At 37.3% G+C, this 20,881-nt stretch overlaps 1 protein-coding gene across 9 annotated transcripts in view; it reads right to left on the bottom strand.

The window, feature by feature from the left end:
* The window catches only part of BCAS3 (BCAS3, microtubule associated cell migration factor), a 781,854-nt gene that overhangs the window by 329,840 nt on the left and 431,133 nt on the right, over positions 1–20,881 (bottom strand). For all 9 annotated transcript variants that reach the window (XM_027870394.1, XM_027870395.1, XM_027870393.1 and 6 more), the window contains one exon: positions 18,364–18,461. In XM_027870394.1, the coding sequence (XP_027726195.1) occupies positions 18,364–18,461 (98 nt within the window). The remainder of the gene's footprint in view (positions 1–18,363; positions 18,462–20,881) is intronic.

The following is a 20,881-nucleotide window of genomic DNA, read 5'->3' as shown; positions in this document are numbered from 1 at the left end:
GGACATTATGCCATCAATGTACCTAAACCACACTGCCACAACTTGTGACTCTGGGCATGCTGTTACTGTTGTTTAAATAAATACACAAGAAAACAGAGAAATGTCTCCCATTGATTTTTTTCCCCAGTGGAATAGAAAAGATTTGTTTACCAAATTCCTTTTTCAATGCATCACACAGTCTCAGGTTCACTCTAGGAGAATGGGAAAATCTAAGAATGGCAGCTCCAGGAAAGTCACAGAGTCAAACATATTAGAGTTTTATAGACTCCCTTCAAGTCCAGGTACTGAGCCCAATAAAAGGAAAAGCCAAACAAATCTTACATGAGGATGAGGTCCTGTTTTGGAATAAAAAAAATTACTACCATAAACTACAAGGCATAAAAAGTTTCTTTTTCAAGCTCAGGTTATCATTCTCACCTCAGAGTTGAGATTAAAACTGTAGCACCCCAACCTCTAATGACACATTGTTATAGTCCCATAAGCATTGCCTTTTATGTGACTATTATGATACTTCCTAGATTACTTTGAAAAATAGACGGAGGGCCAAAGGCTCCCCTAGCCACATTCATCGCTTAGCACCAGAAATCGTGAATGTGAACACTCTTTGTAACAACAAACTACCTTTATACTGTCCAGGTAATTACAGACATAGGTCAAGGGCTCCAGACCATATTGATTACATCTCTGTGCAACAAGGACCCTGCAGCACTGCCCAGCTCCACTCAAGCAGAGACAGCTTTTAAGTATCTGTGACGCCAGGAGTTCTCGTGTCCTATCAACGCCAGAAACAGGAAACCAATGACCGCTCAGACCTGTCAGTTGTTGCCTACAGCAATAAGGACAGGCTGGGAATTCACCAAGCAGGAGACTTCATATGTCAGCTGCATTCACACATCTTCACTACCTGAATAGCTGATCTATCTCAGCTACTCCCACGCAGATCTTTTGGGTAGGCAGTTTCAGAATGTATATTTGATTGCATGGGGTAGAAAGAGGTTTGGGCTTTCTGAGGTGTCACTATAATAATGTATTTTAAGAAATAAGAAGGGCCAGGAGCCAGGTGTCCCAGCTTTCGCTCTTGGCTGATATGAACGCGAGACTCAATCTTCCAGTCCTTGTCCTCTCCAATTCATCCTCTACAAATGCCAAAATAATTTTCCTGATGCACAGATCTGACCACGTCACTTGCCTGTGCAAGAAGCTACAGTGACTCGTTCTTGCCTCCAGGTATAAACTCTTCTATTTGGTATTCAAAGCCCCCTTTTTATAATCTGGCTGCAGCCTACCTTTCCAGGCTTACTTCACATGACATTCCCTTACACATCTGCCATTCTGACCAAACTAGCCTGCTTGTTGTTTACTGTACACAAAACTCCATCTCCAATGCCCATGCCTTTGGCTGCTCCCAGTGCGTAAAAGGCTCTGCCTCCTTACTTCAACTTCAGAGAATTCTTTGCTTCTTTGAAAGCTCAGTTAAAGCACCACTTCCTCAGGAAGCCTATCCTGATAACCCTCCCCCTCCCCCCACTGATAGGGTCCTTCCCCAAGAAATCATTTCATATGTATTTTGTACATAATTTCTTATCTAAGCACATGCTATTTCTCCCCAATAGAATGAAAGCTCCTTGAAGGCAGGGGTTACTATTTTTTCCGCTCTGGTATCTAACAAATAACCTGATACATAGGAGGTGTTTACTAAATGCTTGTTGAATGACTAAATGAATATTTATTAAGAACATACCCCTGTACCAGGTATTGTTTGGCTCTGGGTAATGTTACTTAACCATTTGTGACATGGACATGAAATGTGTCTTTTCTTTCTGGGGAGGCTCAAAGATTCCCTCCATAGCTATGAGCTACTTGGAAAAGATCTCCTAATACCATGGTAGTCCCCCCAAAAGCGGTTCATCTGCCTGATGTATAGATTTTATCAAACCTTTAGATGATAAAAACTTTGACCTACTCTAAATCTAAACATGACAACGTGAAGAAATTTGACTTTAACATTTCAAGGCTCTGTGGTTATCTCAGTATGGACAATCCATACATTGAATCAGATCTCAAACTTTCCATGCTTTAGTAGAGAGCCCTGTGCCTTGATGGCTAGCCTTCTGGCCAGAAATCTTAATGAACTCAGCTAGACTGATCAGTGTAACACAACAGAATTTTAGCTCCTGGGGTCAGGTACTGTCTCATTTTTGTCTTTGTAACCCATGTAATAAACACAGTACTTTGCACATAGTAGGTGCTTAGAAAATACTTGTTGAATGAACAAATAATAGAAATGACAGATGCTCAAAGCCTTTCTAGGTTGGTAAATACTGAGAAAATTTAAGTTCGGCTAGCTTAGCCTTTAAGAACTCAGGATCACACAGGACAGGGCAATACTACATGGTCTTGCAAAGGCAATAAAAGGGAACATTTAAAGTAAAGAACAAAAGAATCAATCAGTGAATCAACAACTGTCAAGTGGCTATTATGTGTAAGACATTGTGGTATGAGAGACTTTATTTTTTTGTTTGTTTTTTGTTTTTAGGCAATTAGGGTTAAGTGACTTGCCCAGGGTCACACAGCTAGTAAGTGACAAGTGTTTGGTCTGAGGTCGGATTTGAACTCAGGTCCTCCTGACTTCAGGGCCAGTGCTCTATCCACTGTACCACCTAGCGGCCCCATATGAAAGACTTTAATACTGATCTAGACTAACCTTCCATTTTCCTGATCAGGAGATGGAGGCGCAAGGGGATGTGAAGGAACTCACTCAGATCACACAATGAATTAGTGGCAAAATTGGGACTGAAACCCAAGTCTCCACGCTACTCTACGTGGTGCCTCTTCTTCCCACTATAAAACCAAGGCCAAAGTCCCTCAACAGAGAAAACCAGTTGTGCACTGATTATTTGCTTTGAGTCTGGTCAGACGGCTCTCAACAACATCCAGGGGAATAACAAGACTGACTCTCTCCCTGGGTGAAGTGGTAGGGCTCACTTTTGTCAGGCTCAGGGGAAATACACAAAGACTGCACATTCAATGGAGAGAAGCTATTTATTTCTCAGCTTACAGATTGTACCTATAGCTACAGTCTACTGGGGCTCTGGGACACAATTTAAAACATTGTGGCGCTAACAATTTGACACACAAGTCACTAAGACAAATGGATTTCCCGGCTCAGACTCAAACAAACTCTAATAACTGCCTCCCCTTGACTCAAGCTATATAAACAGACCTGCCTTGACTGGAGGTCTATAAACTAGAGTCCAGAAAGAGAAAGATGCTAGTCCCAGACTCTCACCTGTCATTGCTGGGTAGCTCACATGCTCAAGAGTGCCACTTGGAGAGCCCTTACTATTTTCCCAGAGATGCTCAGGAAAAGCTGGAAGCAGAAGAGGACACAAAGCGAAAACTTCACTTTTGCAATGTAGAAGTCATAGATAATGTTTTTAGTAGAGACAGGCCCCAAAGAAATAATGTGTCATTACAACAAAGGTTTCTCAATTGAGAAACATCCTCTGCCTCCCCTACCCTCTCTCCCCTCAAAAAAAGTAAAGGTGATTTTCTCTCGTAACTATACTAGGATAAAATTTGGCTTTCTGCTGTCCTGCCTTTGATCTTCTTCCAGCAGTCTAAAAATTAACAAAAATTGGACGGAAAAGGAGGGGAGGGGACAGAAAGACAGAGGCCCAAGGAAAATGGAGAATGTTGAGCTTAGTCCAGAGGCAAACACAGTGACTTTGAATAGGGTCAAGGAAGTCTGTCAACAGATGCTGTTCAGGTGACAAAGAAGTGAAACCATATTGCTGACTCTGCATAAATTTCACGAAACAGATCACTTTCATTATGGGCAAAAGCAGGCCTGTTTCTCATGTTCCTGATCTCTGGTATGGTCTCCCCCTACATACTCCAACCCCAACTACCTCCAAACAGCATTATCTTTTAAAAAAAATTATTTTATTTTATTAAATTTTTCCTGATTACATGTAAAAAATTTTAGCAATCACTTTTTAAAATTTTGAGTTCCAAATTCTCGCCTTCTCTCTTTGAGAAGGCAAGCAGTGTGACATTGATTATATATGTAAAGTCATGTAAAAAGTATTGCCATACTAGCTATGTTGCAAAAGAAAACACAAATAAAATAAAACAATAAAAATACAATTTTTAAAAAGTATGTTTTAATCCGTATTCAGAGTTTATCTGCTGTCACTCTGGAGATAAGCATTTTTCATCATGGGTCCTTTGGAGTTGTCTTGGGTCATTATCTTGATCAGAGTAGCTAAGTCATGATCATCCTTACAACAATACTGTGACTATGGACAATGTTCTGCTCACTTCACTTTGCATCAATTCACATAAGTCTTCTCAGGTTTTTCTCATAAGTCATCCTGCTTGTTATATCTTATAGCACAATAGTAATCCATCACAATCATATACCACAACTTGTTCAGCCATTGCCCAACTCATGGGCATCTCCTCGGTTTCCAGTTCTTTGCCACCACAAAAAAAAGCTGCTATGAATATTTTTGTACACATAGGTCCTTTTCCCTTTTCTTTGATCTTTTTATCACTAGATCAAAAGGTATGCACAATTTTATAACCTTTTGGACTTAATTCCAAATTGTTCTCCAGAATGATTGGACTAGTTCACAACTCCAACATGCATTAATGTCCCAATTTATCCACAATCACTCCAGCATTAACATTTTCCCTTTTCGTCATGTTGGCCAATCTGATAGGTGTGAGGTGCTGTCTCAAGAGTTGTTTAAATTTGCATTTCTCTAATCATTAGTGATTTAAAGCATTTTTTCATGTGACTACTGATAGTTTTGATTTTTCTTCTGAAACTTCCAGTTCATGTTCATTGACCATTTATCAACTGGGGAACGACTCTTATTTTTTACAAATCTGGCTCAGTTCCCTATATACTTGAGAGATGAGGCCTTTCTCAAAGAAACTTGAGGTAAAAAATTTTCTCCCGGGGGTAGAGCCAAGATGGTGGAGTAAAAAGAAAGTGACTTGCTTGAGTTCCCTCCCAAATCCCTCCAAATACCTGTAAAAAATTACTCTAAGCAAATTCTAGAGCAGCAGAACCCACAAAAAGACAGAGTGAAACAAATTTCCAGCCCAAAACAACCTGGATGGTTGATAGGTCTGTTGCACCAGGCTGGGAGAGGAGCACAGTTCAGTGTGGACCATACAGGCAAAGACGGGGCCAGAGGAAACCTGGAACAGGCCTGAGGGGACTGAATCACAGGAAGCTGCAGCAGTTTCCAGACTTCTCAACCCACAAATGCCAAAGACAACTCAGAAGGTCAGTGGGAAAGGTCTGTCAGACCTTGGTGAGAAAGGAGCACGGTCCAGCCCTGGTCCTAGCACAGCTCTAGCACGGCAGCCACAGTGTCAATGGTTGCTTCTGGAGATGTAAGCCCACAGATGGTGAGGGGATCAAGCAGCTGATCAGAGGGGGATTGCAGGGATCTCTTTGATGGCACTGAGGCAGGATTTTCTTGCTTTGCCAGTGCTTGGATCTAGGTTGCAGTCCTGGGTGGTGGTCCAGGGGCGAGGAGGAGCACTGGCACGGTGGAGCTTATGGAGGCAGGGGAAAGGGAAACCTCCTCACGGTTTCAAGGCAGAAAAGAGAGCTTGTGGTCACTCACAGACCAGAGCACAGGCCAGGAAAGGAGTAAACACCTCTCCTTTGATCATACCACCTTGGAAGAATTGAAAATTTACAGGTCCCTAAAAGTATCTCTGAAAACAGTTGTACAAAACCCCTGAAGCTTGGGACAGTACAACCTCCACACTGGAAGCAGAGCCCCACCTTAACAAAGAGTTAAAAAGTTAAGTAATTGGCTGGGAACATGAGAAAACAAAGGCAAAAAACTCAAACTATAGAATCTTACTTTGGTGACAAAGAAGATCAAAACGTACAACCAGAAGACAATAAAGTCAAAGCTCCTACATCCAAAGCCTCCAAGAAAAATACGACTTGGTTTCAGGCCATGGAAGAGCTTCAAAAGGATTTTGAAAATCAAGTAAGAGAAGTAGAGGAAAAATTGGGAAGAGAAATGAGAGTGATACAAGAAAATCATGAAAAACAAAGTCAGCAGCTTGCTAAAGGAGACCCAAAAAAATACTGAAGAAAACAACACCTTAAAAAATAGACTAACTCAAATGGCAAAAGAGGTCCAAAAAGCCAATTAGGAAAAGAATACCTTAAAAATCAAAATTGGCCAAATGGAAAAGTAGCTCCAAAAGCTCACCGAAGAAAATAATTCCTTAAAAATTAGAATGGAGCAAATGGAAGCTAATTATTCTATAAGAAATCAAGAAATTATAAAACAAAACCAAAAGAATGAAAAAATAGAAGAAAATGTAAAATATCTCATTGTAAAAACAACTGGAAAATAGGTCCAGGAGAGATAATTTAAAAATTATTGGGCTACCTGAAAACCCTGATCAAAAAAAGAGCCTAAACATCTTAAGCTTAAGGAAGGAATAACACACACACACTCACGTGGGTATGGAAATCTATCTTACCCTACAGGAAAATAGGGGAGAAGGGGATTAAAAGAAGAGGGGAGATGATAAAGGGGAGGGCAGATTAGGGGAGGGGATAATCAGAAGCAAACACTTTTGAGGAGGGACAGAGTCAAAGGAAAGAATAGAATAAATGGAGGACAGCATAGAATGGAGGGAAATAGTTAGTCTTTCACAACATGACTATTATGGAAGTGTTTTGCATGACTACACATGTATAACCTATATCGAATTACTTGTCTTCTCAGTGAGGGTGGGTGGGGTGGAAGGGTGAGAATTTGGAACTCAAAGTTTTAAAAAATGAATGTTAAAAATTGTTTTTACATGCAACTGGGAAATAAGATATACAGGCAAAGGGGTTTAGAAATCTATCCCGTCCTTCAGGAAAACAGAAAGGAAGGAAATAAGAGAAGGGGGAGGGGTGGTGGGGGAAGAAGTATTTAGAATGCACTCCATCTTGGGGTGGAGAGAGAGGAAAGATGCGGAGAAAATACAGAACTCAAAATCTTGTGGAAGTGAATGTTGAAAACTAAAAATAAATTAATTTTAAAAAAAAGAAAAAAATTTCTCCCAGTTTTCTATTTTCCTGGCTGCATTATTTTTACTTGTGCAAAAGCTTTTTAAATTTCATGTCATTAAAATTATCCATTTTACATCCTAGGATGCTCTGTCTCTTGTTTGGTCATGAACTCTTCCCTTATCCATAGACTTAAGAGGTACATTTCCCTATGCTCCATTAATTTACTTAAGGCGTCACCCTTTATGACTAAATCATCTATCCATTTTGACCTTATCTTAGTATACAGTGTGAGATGTTGATCTATGCCTAGTTTCTGACAAACTACTTTCTAGTTTTCACAGCAATTTTTATTGAATATTGAGATTTTGCCACCCCCGCCCCCAAAGCTTAGATCTTTATGTTTATAAAATCCTGGTTTACTATGATCATTTCCTACTGTGTAAGGTGTACCTACCTATTCTACTGATTCACTACTCTATTTTTTAGCCAGTACTTGATTGTTTTAATAATTACTGCTTTGTAATATAGTCTGAAATATGGAACTGCTAAGCTGTCTTCCTTCAGTTTTTTTCATTGATTCCCTTGATATTCTTGACCTTTTCTTCTGCTAGATAAATTCTGTAACTATTTTTTCAAGGCCTATAAAATAATTCTTAGGTAGTCTGATTGGTATGGTACTACATAAATTAATTAATTTAGGAAGAATTGTCATTTTCATTGTATAGGTTCAGGCTACCCATGAGCAATTAATATTTCTCCAATTGTTTAGATCTGCCTTTATTTCTGTGAAAAGTGTTTTGTAATTATGTTCAAATAGTTTCTAGGTTTGTCATGGCAGGTAGACCACCAAGAATTTTATATTGTCTTTCATTATTTTAAGTGGAATTTCTCTTTCTATCTTTTGTTACTGAAGTTTGTTGGCAATATAGAGAAATGCTGATGATTTATGTGGATTTATTTTATATCTTGCAACTATGCTGAAGTTGTTTATTGTTTCAATTAGTTTTTTACTTGATTCTCAAGGGTTCTCTAAGTATACACCATCATATGATCTGCAAAGAGTTATAATTGTTTCCCCATTGCCCATTTTTATTCCTTCAATCGCTTCTTCTTGTCTTATTGCTATAACTATCATTTCTGGTACAATACTGGATAATAATGGTGATAGCAGATATATTTGTTTCACCCCTGATGTCACTGGGAATGTTTCAAGTTTATTCTTATTGCAGATAACACTTGTTCATGGTTTTAGATAGATACTACTTACCATTTTAAGAAAGGTTCAATTGATTCCAATGCTTTCTAGTGCTTTTAATAGGAATGGGTGTTGAATTTTGTCATATGCTTTTTTTTTGCATCTACTGATAGAATCATGATTTTTTTGGTTATTTTTGTTATTGATATGGCCAATTATGCTGAAACATTTTCCTAATATTGAACCAATCCAGCATTCCTGGTATAAATCCCACCTGATTAGAGTGTAGGAGCTTTGTGATATATTGCTGTAATCTCCTTGCTAGTATTTTAATAACATTTTTGCATTGATAGTCATTAAGGAAATTGGTCTATATTTTTCTTTCTCTGTTTTTGTTTTCCCTGGTTTGGGTATCAAAACCATATTTGTATCATGGAAAGAATTTGATAAGATTCTTTCTTTACTCAATTTTTTCAAATAGCTTGTATAGTATTGGAATTAACTGTTCCTTAAGTGTTTGTAAGAATTCACTTGTAAATCCATCTGGTCCTGGAGATTTTTTTTTTGAAGGCAGCTTACTGATGATGGCTTCTTCAATTTTTTTTCTAAGATGGGGTTATTTAAGTATTCTATTTCCTCTAATGTTAATCTGGGAAGTTTGTATTTTTATAAATATTTACCCACTTCACTTAGATTGTCAGTTTTATTGGAATATAACTGGGCAAAATAATTCCTAATAATTGCTTAAATTTTATCTTCATTGGTGGTGAATTCATCCTTTACATTTTTGAGACTGGTAATTTGGTTTTCTTGTTTCTTTTTTTAAAATCAAATGAATCAATTGTTTATTTTATTAGTTTTTTTCCCCATAAAACCAGTTTTTTTCATTTTATTCATTAGTTCAATGTTTTTTTTTTACATTCAATTTTATTACTCTCCTTTGATTTTCAGGATTTTCCAATTTGGTGCTTAATTGGGGCTTTCTAATTTGTTCTTTTTCTAGTTTTTTTTTTTAGTTGCATGCCCAATTCATTGATTGAATCTTTCTCTCTTTTATTGATGTGTGCATTTAGAGATATAAAATTACCCCTAAGTACTGTTTTGGCTGCATCCCACAAATTTTGGAATGTTATCTTGTTATTTTCTTTAATGTGTAGGCTCAAGCTACCCATTCCTTAGGGTTGGATGATTTAGTTTCCCATTAATTTTTAATCTATGCTTCCATAGTCCTTTATTAAGTACAATTTTTATTGCATTACGGTCTGAAAAGGGTGCATTTAATATTTCTTCTTTTCTGCATTTGCTTCTGAGATTTTTATGCCATTATAGCTGGTCTATTTTTGTGAACATATCATATACAGCTGAGGAAAAAAACATTTTCCTCCAGGGGTCTATCACATCTAACTTTACTAAGATTTTATTCATCTCCTTGACTTCTTTCTTAATAATTTTATGTTTAGATTTATCTAGCTCTGATAGTAGAAAGTTGAGGTCCCCCATTAGTAAAATTTACTGTCTATTTCCTCCTATGATTCATTTAATTTTTCCTTTAAGAATCTGGATGCTATGCCATTTGGTGCATATATGTTTAGTATTGATATTACTTTATTGTCTATGGCTCCTATTAGCAAATTGTAGTTTCCCTGCTTATCTCTTTTAATTAGGTCTATATTTGCTTTTGCTTTGTCTGGAGATCATGATTGCTACCCTTGCCTTTTTTACTTCAGCTGATCCATAACAGATCCTGCTCCAGTACCTTATTTTAACTCTGTGTCTCTCTGTTTCAATTGTGTTTCTTGTAAACATGATATTGTTGGATTCTGGTTTCTAATTCATTCTATCTGCTTCCATTTTATGGGTGAATTCACCCCATTCAAATTCACAATTATGATTACTGTGTGTTTCTCTGCATCCTAGTTTTTTCCCCTGTTTATCCCTCTCCCTCTCTTTTTATCTTGTCCCTCCTTTCAAGTCTGTTTTGCTTCTGACCACTGTCTTCTTTTATCTGCCCTCCCTTTCCCCACCCCCACTCCCCTTTCTGTTTCCCCCTTTCCCTTCTGCTTCCTGTTGGGTAGGACAGATTTCTATTACCAATTGAGTATATACATATATTTTCCCTCTTTGAAACAATTTAGATGTGAGTGAGGTTCAAGTGTTGTTCCCTTCTCCACTGTAAAAGGTCTTCCTTGTTTGCCTCTTTTATGTGAGCTATTTTTTCCCATTCTTTCTCTCCCTTTTTCCTTCTCCCAGCAAGCTCTGTAATTTGGCTATAACATTCCTGGGAGTTTTCATTTTGGGATCTCTTTCAGGTGGTGATTGGTAGATTTTTTTAATTTCTATTTTACCTTCTAGTTCAAAGATATCAGAACAGTTTTCCTTGACAATTTCTTGAAACATTACATCTAAGCTCCTTCTTTGATCATGGCTTTTAAGCAATCCAATCATTTTTAGATTATCTCTCCTCAACCTATTTTTCCAGGTTGGCTGTTTTTCTAAGGAGGTAATTCACATTTTCTTCTATTTTTCATTCTTTTGACTTTGTTTTATTGTTTCTTGTTGTCTCACGGAGTCATTATCTTTTGCTTGCCCAATTCTAATTTTTAAGGAATTATTTTTTTTCAGCACACTTTTGTATCTCTTTTTCCATTTGGCCAATTCTGCATTTTAAGGAGTTACTTTCATCTGTGAATTTTTGTACCTCTTTTTCCATTTAGCCAAATCTGTTTTTAAAGGTGTTATTTTCTTCAATATTTTTGTGCCTCTTTTACCAAGCTGTTAGTTGTCTTTTTATGATTTTTTTCTTTGCTTTCATTTCTCTACCTAATTGCTCCTTTACCACTCTGATTTTGAAAATCCTTTTTAAGCTCTTCCAGGAATTCTTATTGAGTTTGTGTCTAATTCACATTTTTCTTTAAGGCTTTGCTTGCAGCTATTTTGGCTTTATTGTCTTCTGAGTTTGTGTCTTGCTCTTCCCTATCACTATAGTAGCTTTTTATGGTCAGGTTCTTTTTTTGTTATTTGCTCATTTTCCCATCCCATTTCTTGATTTGGAAATTTATGTTAATATTGGGCTCTGTTCCTGGCATGGGGGGCAGGTGGGTAAGGCACTGTCTCAAGTTTCAGGCTTTTTCTGCACTGCTATTTTCAGAGCTGGTCCTTGGTGCACTGGAAGTTTTTGGTGCTTCCAAGGTGGTGTGATCTGGGGAGATGTGTGGTCACTGCTCTCCTGGTCTGCCTGTGCTCTTGTCCTTACCCAAGAAAGACCCCTGATTCCTTGGGATTGAAATCTGTACTTCTCCTTTGGACCCTGATTCCCTTAAGATAGGAAACAATATTGTTCTTCAGGGTCCCTGATCCCTTAGGAGCTAAAGAGATACTGTCCTTCAGGGCTTCTACTCCCTCTTGACCAAAAGTACTCCTCTCTGCCTTGAACTATGACCCAGAAGTGGTTAGAGGCAGTGGAGCTGCCAAACAGCATCTGGTTCTGCATCCGGTGCTAACTAGGGGTACCCTGTAATCTCCTTCTGACCAGTAGCCAAGTCACCTTACCATCTATGGCTTGAGAGCTCCTGAAGCAGCTGCTGTGTCTGTCTCTACCACCTAGTGACTGGTATTTCATCCATATGGGTTCTGCGTCAGACTCCTCTTTCTATCACAGATCTTTTTCTGACCTCCTATGTTGCCTTGGGCTGGAAGACTGTCTCACTCTGACATTTTTTTGGCTCTGCCACCCCAGAATTCAATTTGTGGCATAAGTTTAAAGTGATTTGGAGGAAAATATTGGAAAAGCTCAGCTGAGCGCTTTTTCTACTCTGCCACCTACATACTAATAAGAAAACTGAGTATGATTCGGACCTGCGAGCACTCTGCCAAAGGAATGAAAATTTTGATTGCTGAAACCTAGCAAGATATCTTGGGGTTTACAGGCTAGATTTTTTTTTCCTTAAGGAAACCCAAATCTTAAACCCAAATCACTCTGGCTCTCATTGGCTGGTCAATAATAGGGCCCAGGCCAAGCCCCACTTGATCATTTTTTGGGCCCTGATTGACTCAGAGTGAATGTAAATAGCAGTTGTTTCTATTTTGGCCAAAAACCCTTAGGGTTTTCCCCTCCCAGACTGATTTTTTTTTTTTTTGGACTAGATAAAAGAGGCCATTCTCTGCCTTATTTTTTATCCAGCCCTAATCACTGAATGAGGTGTTGCCTCAGTCAAACTGAGACCTGTTAAAGACCTTAGCTTAAAAAGGCCAAGGTCTCCCACTGCATCCAGGGCCATCTCTAGTTATCCCAATCTATGTCTTCCCACTGGACCCAGATGGCTCTGGAAGAGAAAGTGAGGCTGGTGACTTTGCATAGCCCTCCCTCACTTAAACCCAATTCACTTGCATGTCATGGCATCACCTCCGTGATGTCATGGTCCTCTTAGAGAATGAAGGACAAACAACAGCAAGAAGAAAACTACAGCTTAATACTTGAGATGAAAATCTTAACTCATTCAAAGTTGGAACCTCGCAATGCATTATTGGCAGAGGTGTGAACTAGACCAACCAACTATTATGGAAACTAATTTGGAACTACACCCATAAAGTAATGTATATCTAGTGATACTATAAGGCATATATATCCAAAGAAATGAAAGACAGGAATCACAGGTACAGAAATATTCATATCAGCACTTTTAGAATAGATAAGGACTAGAAACAAATTAGGTAACCTTGAATTGTGGAATAGCTGAAGAAATTATGGTATATGAATGTAATGGAATATTATTTTGCTGTAAAGAATAACAAAAAAGATGGAGTCTGAGAAAACTGGAAAGAGTTCTATGAACAAATACAGTAATTACAATAAGGCAAAGGAAAACAACTTCAGGATAAGACACATTCTCAGACATGGAAAATGTCTGAATTTAACTTGCTTGACTATACTAATTTGTTACAAAGGAGGGCTATTTTTGCAGTGGGGAGAGGGTGAATGATTGTGAAAAGAGCAAGAGGATGGGTAGTATTTATAATACAAAAGAAGAAAAGAAAGCAAACTGTCATTGAAACATCAAAAGGAAGTCAAGGTGGGAAACAAACAAGCAGGGACAGTATTAGCACCATTGTATTCAATTTAACATATACTTAAAAAATAAGCTATATGAAATAGAGATTTGTGGTTTCATATATAATCCTGCCTTGTATATGAAAACATTCATGTTTGTCAATGTTTGTTAAGTCCATAATTTTTAAAAAAGGGAAAGAAATTAATTTTTGTTCATTCAAAAATCATTACTTTTGGGTCAACTTCTACACATAAAAGAGGTACCAAAACTTCTCCTTCTAGCAAGAACCAGAAAATCATTTCCATTCCTAAGGTTTGCACTATAATCATGCCAGAATCTGTCTGATAGCTAGAGACGTATTTTATTTGTCTGACACAGCTGTATTCATTTCTACTTCCATCTTATACCATCATCAACAATTTATTTTATCTACAGGATATCTTTCATTTTGTGGATATTTTTCCCAAAGACTCAAGAACATTGCTTTGGCATACCGCTCAGTTACAAAGTCCCTTGCTATGAGGAAAATGGTTGTAGCATCATTTGGAAGGTCTAGAAGTGTCCAAATAAAGGGTAGATGGCCATTTGCTAAGGATGTCAGAGAGGAAATTACTATGTGGGGTAGGAAGCTTTCTGATTCTATGCTGTCCTGGAAGATATCTCTATAGTGAAGGTACAAACCAAGAGAAGTGTCCTCAGGTAGATGTCAACTAGATTTTTTCAGACTCATCATAGGTTATACAAGCAGGGGCTTCAAGTACCCTAGCAGTGTTGGTCTAACAGCTCTGGGAAGTGGTATGCTCAGTCAGTAATATGGCAAATAGAATATGAAAAAAGCCTCTGAGAACCACATCATCTGCTAACTGCTCAGCAATCTGCTCTTTAAAAGGAATGCATTGGGGCAGCTAGGTGGTGCAGTGGATAGAGCACTGACCCTGGGGTCAGGAGGACCTGAGTTCAAATCTGGTCTCAGACACATAATACTCACTAGGTGTGTGACTGTGGACAAGTCACTTAACCCCAACTGCCTCACCAAAAAAAAAAAAAAAAAAAAAGGTTTAAAAAAATAAATAAATAAAAGGAATGCATTTTGAATGCCATGCTATAAAGTGTAAACTATGAGAATAAATTTTCAAGTGGCTTTGCATTTTGGATACATAGAAGAGAGTCATGGTATTTAGTCAAGGCAGGAGTAGAAATTGCTTCTGCTATTAATATTCCCCATGACCAAACAGAGTAAATAGTGAGATGTGGGGATATTTACAAATTCTCTCAAGCCCAAACTCTTTTTGGTAACCTATATCTGGACACATTAAATGGACTCTTAATAGATAATAATACTCAAAATGATCCTACTTTGGAGCACAGGGAGGAAGAAGAAATGTTACATTTATCAAAAGCCCAAACCTTTTCAGACGGTAGTTTTCAACTCACTGAGGAAGATCATATAGCTACTACAGAATAGTTAGACCTCATTTGGTGCACTGTGTTCAGTTCTAAGTACCAGAATTCACGATGTCCATTGACAAAATGTAAACTATCCAGGAAAGCAACCAGGGAATCAAGGAAATTCAAGATTGTGCCATATGAGGATCAGTTGCAGAAACTAGATATCTTTAGCCTAGAGAAGACTTAGGGGGAACCATGACAGTGGTCTTCAAATATCTGAAGCAATTTCAAGCGGAAGAGACATTACACTTATTTTGTTTGCTCTAATACTAAAAACTGACACACGGTTCTATTTTTTCAGCATTCATGGCTGGTTCCACCTATTGGAAAGAGTACTAATAATACCTATAAAATGCATGGGTTTTAGTAGTAGCAGGGAAGTGGAGATAATTTGTATATAAGGAAAAAAATCCTTATATTCTCCATCACTGGAAATCTTCAAGAGATTAGAAGTCCATTTTATATGGATGTTATAGAAGGGACTGTTGTTAACACACAGATTGGTCTTAGTTGGCCTATGTGGTCCTTTCTAACTCTGTGATTCTGTGATTCTCTGAACACAGTTCAATCTTTAAATTTCAACAACGTTCAATTATCGCTTTCTTGTTGGGTCTAAATTATACACATCCCACAAAACACACAGAGAGGTGATGATAAGTCTATGACTTTTATCTTAACGTACAGAATTTACTCTTTGCCAGGATTACTAGAGTTAATTTTTTTTTAATTTCCAAAAGAATGTCTCTGGAAAAGAATGAATCATAACTCAAGACAGACAGTAAATTGTGAAATTAATTTTCAGGAATTTTTTAGTGGAGACCACTGCACTGTATTATGTCTCTTTATTCTTTCAGCACCAAGAACATAACATTAAAATTTTCCTAAATGTCTCCAAAAGAAAACTCAGGGCTAAGAACTTATTAGGTACAACAATAACTAAAGTAAGAATTATTTTGTGAATTCCTGGAACAAAGACTTTAGAGCTATTTGACACTAGGTTTTAGTCTCTATGACTGAAAAGTAATCATATTAAATAGGTTTATACCACCACCAGGTTGGACACACACAGAAAGAGTTGTGACCACAATGGTGGAGAGTTATAAAATGTGCCACAAGAACAATTAAAAAGATGATAAACGTGGTCTCATAAATCGTCTGAAGGTAAGACAAAGTGATGTTGCCTGATAAGAGGAGGCGCCACAGCAGCCCAACCTCTAAGCAATCAGCCATCAAACAGCAAGATAAGAATCTTCATGAAGCACAGCAGCCTCCAATGCACACATGGGTCAGACCCAGTGAAGGACTTACTGGTTCAGGAGTGGTGATAAAAATTTATTGCCTCCTTTTAAAGGAAAAACCTAAAAAGGTATTTTCCAATAAACTTGTTTTCATAAAGAAACTAAACCATCCTATCTTACAAACACCAGGAGAAAATCAAGCCAGTTACAGTCATGGTGTTCTCCTTAGATCAAATAGATGAAGCTTTGCCGACAATAAAACACAACCATCCATTTCAAAACCAGGTGTAACGTGATTTGCTCCACAGCCACACAGTATCCAGAAAAGCTCCTCTGAGGTGACATAGGGAGTGGCTTTTTGTTCAAAGTCCAGGCACTCATTTCTGGTTTGTCCCTTTCCAAGGTTGCTTGAGTACACACATGTGTCTTACTGTCTTGAAATTAGTAAATCAGTCAGTCCTACTGCAGTGCCTGCCTGCTTTAATTTGAAGGGATTTGGGAAAGGGTAGAAGTCCAACTACTGAAGTGGTCTTTCCCAAGTAAACATCAGGCAGGCCCATTCAGGTTGAGGATTGGAGATGTAAAGAAACATCTTAAACATGCCTGTGACCACAATTTGGTGGAACAGTAGGAAGGAAGAAAGGAAGAAAATATGTGTTTATTAAGCACCTACTATGTTCCAGAGACTATGTTAAGCTCTTTACAAACATCTCATTTGATCTTCACAACAACTGAGAAGGCAAGAAAAAGTCAATCTAAAACTAAACTTTCTCTTAAAGTTAAGCAAAAGGGTGCCTACAATAGTTCATTCAGTCTTTGCATACTGCCTGCCATTAATCGGTTAGGAACTAAAACAGAGTTGGTGCTACAATGGTAAATGAGGAAGAAATATCACCTCAACATGTAATTCTGGCAGCAGCTACCTTCATTATGGTAAATAGCTCAGGGCCATGTTCTTGCTCATTCTCAGTAGCTACTTTCCTCTAAAAATACTAATAACCTGATTGTTTTAAAATGTAAAAAACACCAACAAATTAAACCTGTAGACATGAGACAAAATATTTTAGATGAAAATACCTAATTTCCAAGATGCATAGTAGTAAATGAGAACCTCAGAGTAGCAGAAGCCTTTCATTAGTATACTCACACCAAGAAATGATCTAAGAGATTATCTTTTTTAAAAAAAATCATATCACACATATTCCACAGCAGAAAGGCAGAGATAGATGTATATAAATTTTCTTGCTCCCAGGAGTCAGTCCTGGTTGCCAAGTTCAAACTAAGGAGACAAGTTTGAAGCCCCTCAAAATAAAGATTTATAAAGGAAGTGAGGTGAAAGTCTGGTTATGGGTACTTAAATAAGGCAATTATGAGATCTAACTGCTTAAGTAACCTAAACAAACCTAGGAAAACTGGCAGGCTTCAAATTTCAGAATCTAAGTATAGAAATCAGTTAGAAACAGGAGCCCAACACCCATCACTCTAAAAAATGAGCTTCAGAAATCCGGTTCTGTTATCGTTTTCACTTACAGTTTAAGCTTCAATCCAATCAGTAGTCACTAGGGATTCTAAAATCACTACAGATTAAAATCCCCTCTGACTCAACTGTTTGACTAATGTTGTATATTTAATAATTCTACTTGTGAGAGATTTTATTTAACAAAACCCTGCTATGGGCAATCTTCAGATGCTCCACATCTGCATCAGAATATAAAATATCAAGGTCCCTGTTTTTTGTACAAACATTGTGTCTCTCAATTTGGAGAGAGGAGAAATCTATTACTGAAATCAACATACAATTCTATTTTTTTTCAGTAGCCATGCCTGAAAAGTTCTACCTAAAAGAAAGATAACTAATGTCACCTACAAAGGCCTAAATGCTTGCTCCAAGACCCTAATGATGCATATTGTAGGGAGTTAATAACTCTGATAGAGAGAATATAGTTAAAGTAATGAATTTCTAAACGTTATGCTTTCAATAATAAAGGCATTTAAGCTAGAGCATTTGGGCTCTCTCTGGTTCCATACATCAGGCACTTTGATACTCAACAAGTTGAGTAAACTGAACCCATATATCGTATTTATGTTATATGTCAAGCCTGCTGATTCTCATTCAAGTGATCAAAGGCAAAATAAGTCATCAACATTATAGCCTTCAATATTGTGTTCATTACATTTAATCAAGTGCCAACTCTACTGTACCACTCACCAACTTTAAGAATGTTTAAATGTATGGCAATGTTTAGCAACACAGGAAGGATGGAGTATTGTTTAAAAATACAAAAAAGGGAAGAGAAAACATTATCACACTGTACCAGTAAACAACCAAAACTGAACAGAACTAATAGGGCATCAACTCAAACATAGGGAATGGTTTTCTACCTGAGGCAGCATCGATCACTGTAGAAACTCCCCTTCGATCTGAGACTGGACGAGACGACCCTGGCATGCTGACTGGGTCAGAGCGGACTGGCTGGATCCTGCAATACAATTTAATTTAATTTACTTCACATATGTTCCTGGTGTCAGAACTGCCACTTGCTGCAACAGATCCTAAATCAAGAATGTTGGGGCAATCCAATCCATTAAAGAACTATTTATTCTGAAATCAGTCAAGCAAGGGAGCAGCATTCTTCCTGATTTTTGTACAGGGCTAAAGCACAACCTACATCTCTCTTTTGCTTGTCTTCCTATGTATCAATAGATTTTTTTTAAGCTATATGCTTGGTAGGGTGGAATATTTAAGGGAGAATTTGGAAGGAATGGAGAAATGAAGTAATACAACTTCATATTATAAGAAAATTTATAACAAAATTCTCTATATAAAAATGGATCACTAAACAGGCTACTTAAAGAATCAAAATCTGATATAAAATTCCAATTCTCTCAGTAAAGCAGTAAATATTTATTATATACTTCTTATGTGCCCTTACTTAGTAAGGCACTGAGTGGAAAAAGCAAAAGCTGGTTCTTACCCTCTAGGAGCTTGTAGTCAAGTTGGGATAACAAGAAATAGGTGCAGGAAAGTATCATTATAAACAAGCATATGGTGCCAAAATAAGTGGATATTAATGCTAAAGATCCATAATTTCATTGATGGGGGTACACCTTTCATTAATAGGAAATCATAAACCCTCTACGCCTTACTATATAGTTTTCAAAGTCATGGTAGCCTAGCCTCCTTTATCCTACAAATCATCTTGCGGTGGCCAACCTTCTTTTAAATTTTATTTTTTCAGTCAGCAAAAACATGCCTTCCCCCATCCCATCCCATAATTGAGAATGAAAGAAAAATAAAATCCTAATACATTCCTTTTCCTCTCTTTCTATTCTTGCTTTTAAAATCAGCAAGATGTAACAAGCATTCACAGGCATTCTGTCTAATTAGGCTTTCTCTATGACCCCTAAAGATGACAAGTTTCAGAGGGGACACTTGTTATATCCCCATGTTAGCATGTAAGTAGTTAATCCTTGTTTGTTATTGTTTACATTCTGTCTAAATAGATTCTTTCTATTTCCCCTAATGATGACAGGGTTCAGAAGGAACACATGTATCACTTCCTCATATTTGAATATAAACAGTTCATCTTTCTTTAGTCCATTCTTTTTCACTTTATGTTTCTCTTAACTTGTGTGTTTGAACTTCAGAGTTTCTACTCAGCTCTTGCCTTTTCATCAGGAATGTCTGGAAGTCCTCTACTGCACTAAAGATTCATTTTTCCCCCTGTAGTAATATAATCAGTTTTGCTGTGCAAGTTATTCTTGCTTGTAAGCCTATATTATCCTTCTTTCATTCTTACAAGTTCTTTGCTCTTTTCTAACAGTGACTGCTAAATCGTGGGTGAACCTGACTGCAGCTTCTCAGTAACTAAATTCTTTCTTTCTGGCTGCATGCAATATTTTTTCTTTGGCCTGGAAACTTGATTTTGACTATAATGTTCCTAGGAGTTTTTATTTTGGTGTTTCTTTCAGGAGGTGATTCATTCCATTTTCGCTTTATCCTCTGGTGCAGTTTTTGTTCAAGATTTCTTGAAATATAATGTCTAGGTTCTTTTTTGGGTCATGGATTTCAGGTAGTTCAAGGATGCTTAATTTTATTTTATTTTTTTGATCTGTTGTCTATATATGCTGTTTATTTTTTAATTTCTCATCATAATTTTTAAATTTTTTAAAACATTTTTCCTTAAATACTAAAACTTAAATACACAATAAGAAAAGAAAAAGGAACATAAACTGAAATATAAAAATTTCATGTGCACAGCAGAACATAAAGAGAGGATTCAAAATGCATAGCTATAAATTTCCGTTTCAAGAAAATATATGTAATAAATACTTCATGTTGTGTTGAGAGCTGTCCATCTTTTCTTTGCTTCCTTGTAAATTTCCTTTTGTTCTTTGCTGTGCACTTTTTACTTTGTTCTTCCCCCCCACCCCAAGGCTATGATTAAGCATGGATATATTTGTATATAGATATATACATACACATATACACACATACATAAACATATACTTTCCCTAACAAATCCTACTCCTGCTCTGTTTTTATGTCTGTACGTATTATTTCCTATCCCTCCTGACTCCTCTACTTTACTTCAACCCACTATCTTACCCTCCTATTATTTAACCTACCCCCGCCTTGAGGATCCTTCCCTTATCTTCCCATTCCCATAAATCTAAACACCCTTCTATACCCCCCTTTCACCTATTCCCTCATCCTCCTCTCTAAAGATCCTTCCCTTATCCTCTCCCCCTTCCCTATTCTTTTAGCATTTTATTTTTCTGAATTTAGAAGATTTTTATACTCTTCTATATATATAGAAAAACAGATAGACAGAAAGATATATGTATGTATGTATGTATTGTTCCCTCTTGAACCCATTTCCAATGAAAGTAGGTTTCC

The sequence above is a fragment of the Vombatus ursinus genome, unplaced genomic scaffold, assembly GCF_900497805.2.
Source record: "Vombatus ursinus unplaced genomic scaffold, bare-nosed wombat genome assembly UNPS02014797.1, whole genome shotgun sequence".
Lineage (NCBI taxonomy): Eukaryota > Metazoa > Chordata > Mammalia > Diprotodontia > Vombatidae > Vombatus > Vombatus ursinus.
This window is presented reverse-complemented; position numbering and strand designations above follow the sequence as displayed.